Source organism: Lipotes vexillifer, unplaced genomic scaffold, assembly GCF_000442215.2.
Source record: "Lipotes vexillifer unplaced genomic scaffold, Lipotes_vexillifer_v1.1 scaffold629, whole genome shotgun sequence".
Taxonomy (NCBI): domain Eukaryota; kingdom Metazoa; phylum Chordata; class Mammalia; order Artiodactyla; family Lipotidae; genus Lipotes; species Lipotes vexillifer.
In genome coordinates, this window is record NW_006774188.1 from 271,409 (window position 1) to 278,883 (window position 7,475).

A 7,475-nucleotide genomic window follows, 5' to 3' on the forward strand; every position below is an offset into this window, starting at 1 on the left:
GCCTGTGCTCCGCAAATGGGAGAGGCCACAACAGTGAGAGGCCCGCATAACGCAAGGAAAAAAAAAAAAAAAAAAAAAAAAAAAAAAAATGCATCTCCCAGTCAACAAATTGTTTTAAATTGGGCCCCCAAGATTTGCAGAGAAAAGAACAATCGGAGGCCTACTAATATCTGTTTGTGCATTCATTCCTCTGGAGGAGCAGGATGAAGGAAGAAGGACTCAAATTAGTGAAACCAGGACTTGAATCTCAGCTCCTCTTTGTACTTATTTACATTATTCTTTGTCTTATTTATTTATTTTTTTCTAAATGTATTTATATATTTTTGGCTGTGTTGAGTCTTCGTCGCTGTGTGCAAGCTTTCTCTAGTTGTGGCGAGCAGGGGCTACTCTTCGTTGCTGAGCGCAGGCTTCTCACTGCGGTGGCTTCTCTTGTTGTGGAGCACGGGCTCTAGGCACGCAGGCTTCAGTAGTTGTGGCACGCAGGCTCAGTAGTTGTGGCGCACGGGCTTAGTTGCTCCGTGGTGTGAGGGATCTTCCCAGACCAGGGCTCGAACCCGTGTCCCCTGCATTGGCAGACGGATTCTTAACCACTGTGCCACCAGGGAAGTTCTTCTTTGTCTTATTTTTAAGTGTGTGTGTGTGTTTCTGTTCGTTTTGTCCAGGTTGACAAGCTTTCATAATTTTAACTTTGTGTTGGGTAAGCTGTTTTATTAAGGCCATAAAGTGACAGTTATGGACAGATTAACATTAGTGGACCAGTTCTTTCTTTTTCTAGGCTGAGTCTTGTGATTTCCTAAGCCTAAGAAAGAGCTCCACCAGGATCCTGGCTAAACAGATATTCATCAGTTCTTGTAACTGCAGGGAACAGTGCTAAGGTTTGCCCTTATAATAGAATCACTTCTGTCCTCAAGCAAGAGCAGAAACATTTGAACAAGAAAATCTTTTTTTTATAAATAAATTTATTTACTTATTAACTTACTTTTATTTTTGCCTGCGTGGGGTCTTCGTTGCTGCGCACGGGCTTTCTCTAATTGTGGCGCACGGGCTTCTCATTGTGGTGACTTCTCTTGTTGCGGAGCACGGGCTCTAGCCGCACAGGCTTAAGTAGTTGTGGCATGCAGGCTCAGTAGTTGTGGCTCACAGGCTCTAGAGCGCAGGCTCAGCAGTTGTGGTGCACAGGCTTAGTTGCTCCGCGGCATGTGGGATCTTCCTGGACCAGGGCTCGAACCCGTGTCCTCTGCATTGGCAGGCAGATTCTTAACCACTGTGCCACCAGGGAAGCCCGAGCAAGAAAATCTTAAGAGCAGGAAATTTTGTTTTCTTTCCTCCAACCTTCCTTTAATCTATAAAAAGACAGCAGTAGAAGGAACCAAAACAGCCCTCAGCCTTGGGACCTGTAGATGCGGGAATGTTGCAGGAATCTCTGGCTGAGACAAAGAGAATGAAGAACTGATGAGCTCTTCTCTGTCTGCAGGAAAATGCTGTCCAGCGGGGTGTGTACATCAACCATCCAGCTTCCTGGGAAGGTCGCTGTGGTCACTGGAGCCAACACAGGCATCGGGAAGGAGACAGCCAAAGAGCTAGCTCAAAGAGGCAAATTCATCTGCTTCTAATTCCCTCCTGCCACTGTTGTTTTTTTTTAATTGAAGTACAGTTGATTCACAATGTTAATTTCTGCTGTACAGCAAAGTGATTCAGTTATACATATATATATTCTTTTATTAATATATTCTTTTCCATTGTGGTTTATCATAGGATAGTGAATATAGCTCCCTGTGCTATACAGTAGGACCTTGTTGTCCATCCATTCTATATGTAATAGCTTGCATCTGCCAATCCCTAACTCCCAGTCCATCCATCCCCCACCCCGCCACCTTGGCAACCACAAGTTTGTTCTCTATGTCTGTGAGTCTGTTTCTGTTTTGTAGATAGGTTCATCTGTGTCATATTTTAGATTCCATGTATAAGTGATATCATATGGTATTTGTCTTTCTCTTTCTGACTTATTTCACTTAGTGTGATAATCTCTAGTTGCATCCATGTTGCTGCAAATGGCATTTTCATTCTTTTTTATGGCTGAGTAGTATTCCATTGTATATATATACCACATCTTCTTTATCCATTCATCTGTCAATGGACATTTAGGCTGTTTTCATATCTTGGCTATTGTGAATAGTGCTGCTATGAACATAAGGGTGCATGTATCTTTTTGAATTATAGTTTTGTCCAGATATATGCCCAGGGGTGGATTGCTGGATTATGTGGTAATTCTATTTTTAGTTTTCTGAGGAACTTCCATATTGTTTTCTATAGTGGTTGCACCAACTCATATTCCCACCAACAGTGTAGGAGCGTTCCTTTTTCTCCACACCCTCTCTAACATTTGTTATTTGTAGACTTTTAATGATGGCCATTCTGACTGGTGTTAGATGATATCTCATTGTAGTTTTGATTTGCATTTCTCTAATAATTAGCGATGTTAAACATCTTTTCATGTGCCTATTGGCCATCTGTAGATCTTCTTTGGAGAAATGTCTATTTAGGTCTTCTTCTTGCTACTGCTATTTTATCCCTTGCAATGATGACCATTCTCATTATTTCCTCCCAGTCTTGGAATTCAAGAACATTCCAAGTGCCCCGCTGATTTGCTGGTCTGACACTAGTACAATGTTCTATATATAATGGACACAATGAATATTACTGATTTATTTTTCTTTCCTGATTTGTTCATCAGATACCTCTGTGTGAAGTAGGGGTAATTCCTTTTTTAAAAAAACAGTAGAAAATAACATTTAACATTAGTATTAGGTCTTTGATGCTCACTCAAAAACAGAGCCGACAGTTTGTCTCTTTTATATGTTGGTTGGCAGGAGCCCGTGTATATTTAGCTTGCCGGGATGTACAAAAGGGGGAGTTGGTGGCCAGAGAGATCCAGATCATGACAGGGAACCAACAGGTGTTGGTGCGGAAACTGGACTTGGCTGATACTAAATCTATTCAAGCCTTTGCTAAGGGCTTCTTAGCAGGTAAGTGTGGAACTGGAGACTGTGCTGTGGGTCTTGCAATCAACATGGCAGACTTAGCTAAAAGGAAAAGATTCCTCTCCCTCTCTGATACATAGAAATGCTAGACAAAATATAGCCAAAAACTTATGATTCATAGCTGAACTCATTAGTAACAAAGGGAAATACTCAAGAGGCAGAAACAAAAAGTGAATTCAAAAGTTCATAGCAGTGCATAAGAACTAAAGCCAGAAATCTCATACGTGTACCAGAACTCAAAATGGGCTTTAAGGTCTGGAGTCCAAATATCTGTACAGGGATAGGAGATGAGACCTCAGGATGTTGAGGGCTGGGTTGCTGTCTCTATCTGAGGCTCCACATAAGGTTGGGATTCACAAAAAGCCATCTGGTCCTTGGTACAGGGAGCTTAAAAAAAAACCCAGGCCACCAGCTCAGGGACATGACAAAGAAGCTTAACATCTCTTTAGAACATGGATGGATAAACGGTCATCTGCAAGAAATTAGAACTTCAAGCTGACATCATTTATGGGGTGGGGGGGAATTCATTCACACCACCAACTGGTGCAAGAAACTTGAGCTGAGAAATTAACGTAAAACCCCGTAGTATCACATCAAAATTGAGTCCAAGAGCACCCTGTAGGCTTATTCCCTCATAACCCAGGGATTTAGGCCTCCCAAGGGAGGCAGCTTCCACTGATATATACTTTTAGTCAGAAATTGCAACTCATATGAGGAAATAAATCATAAGACAGAGTTGGCAGGGCTTCCCTGGTGGCACAGTGGTTGAGAGTCCGCCTGCCGATGCAGGGGACACGGGTTCGTGACCCGGTCCGGGAGGATCCCACGTGCCGCGGAGCAGCTGGGCCCGTCCGGAGCCTGTCCGCAGTGGGAGAAGCCACAACAGTGAGAGGCCCGCATACCGCAAAAAAAAAGAGAGTTGGCAGATGAAACAAAGGGGTGAAACCAGTGTTTCTTTGTGGGCCTGAATCCGAGCGGCAGGGAGGCATAGAGAGTATCCTTTTTCTCTTGTTTTGGAATTTCCCATTCAGCTTGGGAAGTCTTTCTGTTGGGAGTCTTTCTGTGGAATTTTGCCCTGTATCAAGAGTATGTATGATTCAACTAAAGTCTTAAAATGAAAAAACAGTACAAAATAAGTATGAGGGGAAAATAGAGGAAAGATTGAAGCCATGCATCCTCATTTTCAAAGCATAGATATGGGGCAGATTTCAAAGAGGTAACGGCTGTGGCTGGCCACTTCCACACTCCATCCCCTCTTCCCTGCAGAGGAAAAGCATCTCCACATTTTGATCAACAACGCAGGAGTGATGATGTGTCCCTACTCCAAGACAGCTGACGGCTTTGAGATGCACATGGGAGTCAACCACTTAGGTAAGAAATTGTGTCTCATCACAAAGCTAGAGGGAAACTAAAGTTCTCCTTGGAAAACTTAGGGTCATATGGAGCCTTCTTTGTGGTGTGATTGGACCTTTGGGCCATAACAGACTATAAGTGTATAATAAATAGTGTTGTCCTGCCTGAAAGCTCAGGCTCGCCTGAGGTTCCTCCCACTTTTTAATCTGTGCTTCAGATTCGACTTACCTTAGAACATTTTTGAACAACCTAGTTGGATTGGGGGCTGTGTTGCTTCCTTTGTAGAGACCCTTGTGGCCAGCATCAAGTAGAGGCCACCTGCGCTTAAACAGTGATGTTATTCAAAGTTGGAATACGACATGACTTCGTATTCGTATTCACATAACCCAGACCTACCTCATAGAAAGATGTCTCATGTCTTTGGCTGTTCCTATCTCCCTAAACCGTCACTGAACTTATTCTGTAGTTGATAATGAATTAATGAGGCAAAAAGCCTTATTCTTGAATGCTCTGCCTTCCATAGCTGAGCCTGGCTCACCACTACTCCCTTCACCCTCACATTGGCCCTGAACTCTGCTAATTCTGCTTTTTCTCAAAGGTCACTTCCTCCTGACCCACCTGTTGCTAGAGAAGTTGAAGGAATCAGCCCCATCAAGGGTAGTGAATGTGTCTTCCTTAGCACATCACCTGGGAAGGATCCACTTCCATAACCTGCAGGGTGAGAAGTTCTACCATGCAGGTCTGGCCTACTGTCACAGCAAGTTAGCCAACATTCTCTTTACCCAGGAACTGGCCCGGAGGCTAAAAGGTAGGCTTAGAAGAAATGAGTCTGGAGACATGAGTCAATGGGAAGTAGCTAAAAGCCACAGGAATAGGAACTGTTTTCTGGAGCCCATCCTCTAGACAGGACCTGCTTCCATGGCTCTACCTGGGTATAGTTGTAGTAAACAGTCCACAAGTGAATGTTGGAGGTGACTGGGAGATAACGGGAAAATTCTGAAGGCTGGGCTTTGGCAGTTACTAGCTGTGTGACCTGCAGCAAGTTGTTTTACTTTTCAAGACTTATTTCCTCATATGTAAAATGGGACTGCTTCACGGGTTATTGTCATGATTAATTCAGGCCTCATGAGCAAATCAAGTTTTTTGACTCGTAATGAAACTAGATAGAAGAACTGGCACTGGCTACAACCGTTGGGATAAAACAGGTGCTGGGACTATGGAGGGGGTCTCCCTAACAACAAAGGGTCAAATAAGAGGAAATGTATACTTGAGGAGGGGAGTCTCCAGTCACAAATAAACAGAGGTCCTTGGAATGGTCTACTATGGATTTCCAATAAATAGAACAGGAAATCCAGGGTGGACAATTAGAGTTGCTTAGGATTAAGGCAGGCAGAATTCAGGCTGAAGGTATCAGACACATTAGCCCCATCGTTGGAACAGGATCCTCAAACCACATGGACAGCTGTGAGATGGAGGGTTATGTCTATGCCCAGGGCATAACATCCTTTACCAGCTTGGGATGGTTCAGGGTAACTGGATGGTGAAAACTACCCAAAGGTTGGTCAGGGAGCTAGGGTGGCCTGCAAGTGGAGAGATGGACCCAGCTGTGAGGACCAGATAAAAGCAGAGGCTACACGAGTGAGAAAACCTGATAGGTATGAGGATTAGGTGGGAAATAGCTATGATGTAATGAAAGAAACCTGGGCATGACGGAAGAGTCATTCATTCAGCCATTCAACAGCCACGTATGCCAATGTCCATGCTATTTTACACACCGGATTAGTGGAGTGGTGGAGTGGTTCACATCCAATGGGAGAGAGAAATAATTAGCAAGTATTTATACAACTGTCATATGTAAAATCACATGTAAAATCAATCTAGTAATGCATGAATAATTCTCATTGTAAAAAGTTCGAATAAGATGGAAGTATATAGAGTTATTCTCCTCTCTTCCCTTTCTGCTTTTCTCCCCTCAAGATACCACTGTCAACAACTTGATGTGCACCATTCCAATTATTTTCTTGTGCATTTACATATGTACATATCATACATAAGGAAGTGAAATTCCAACACAGTATCGTAGAGATCTTTCCATGTACTACATAGAGATTTACCCCATTACTTTTGTTGGCCGCATTGTGTTTCACAGTATAGATGTGCTTTAGTTTCTTCATTTCCTAAACAACGTCTAGACAGTTTTCTTTTTGTTGTTGTTATTTAATTATAATTGTGATAAATGCTATAAAGGGCAATTACGAGGACCTATAATGGATTGGCAGGGGGGTGGTGGGGAGAACTTATTCAGTCTGAAGGATCAGGAAGGACTTTTCTGAGGGAGTGAGTTGCAAGCTGAGCCCTTGCAGGATGATTAGAAATTAAATGGGTTAGGGCTTCCCTGGTGGTGCAGTGGTTGAGAGTCCGCCTGCCGATGCAGGGGACGCGGGTTCGTGTCCCGGTCCGGGAAGATCCCACATGCCGCGGAGCGGCTGGGCCCGTGAGCCATGGCCGCTAAGCCTGCGCGTCCGGAGCCTGTGCTCCGCAACGGGAGAGGCCACAGCAGGGGGGGGCCCACGCACCGCAAAAAAAAAAAAAAAAAAAGAAATAAATTAAATGGGTTACAGTGTGGGTGGGGTGAGGCAGCTGAGGGGGCTGAGGAACATTCCAGGCAGAAGGAAGAGAATGCATGAAGGTTTGGTCTCTGCTTGAGAAACTGAGAAAAGGCAGTCATAGTTAGAATGTAGAAAGCAAGAGATCTGAGCTGAGACTGGTAAGGTTGGTGAAGGTGAAATCCAGAGAGGCCACAGTAAGGATTTTAGTGTTTATTCTAAGAGCAATGGAAAACCGTTAAAATGGAATCCTTTTTTAAAACGAGGGCAAGAGTGGATGCAGCAGGTGATTTCTGTGGTTGAGGTAAGAAGTGAGGGTAGCTTGGACTAGGGTGGTGGAGATGGAGGGTAATAGACACTCCTGAGAGATATTTAGGATGTGAAAATCACAGGGCTTGTTGATTGGAGATGTATGGTGAGGTGGTATATCCTTAAGGACTGGTCCTGTGTGCCTGCCTGGTTGAAAGTGTAGGGA

The 7,475-nt window shown here is 43.9% G+C and overlaps 1 protein-coding gene across 3 annotated transcripts in view; it reads left to right on the plus strand.

Annotated features, from left to right (window-relative positions):
* The window catches only part of RDH11 (retinol dehydrogenase 11), a 24,664-nt gene that overhangs the window by 1,663 nt on the left and 15,526 nt on the right, over positions 1 to 7,475 (plus strand). Inside the window, exons 2-5 of one of the 3 annotated variants that reach the window (XM_007449005.1) lie at positions 1,475 to 1,593; positions 2,871 to 3,026; positions 4,308 to 4,412; positions 4,993 to 5,202. In XM_007449005.1, coding sequence (XP_007449067.1) covers positions 1,475 to 1,593; positions 2,871 to 3,026; positions 4,308 to 4,412; positions 4,993 to 5,202 — 590 coding nt within the window. The remainder of the gene's footprint in view (positions 1 to 1,474; positions 1,594 to 2,870; positions 3,027 to 4,307; positions 4,413 to 4,992; positions 5,203 to 7,475) is intronic. The other 2 variants (XM_007449006.1, XM_007449007.1) reach the window with 2 other exon arrangements.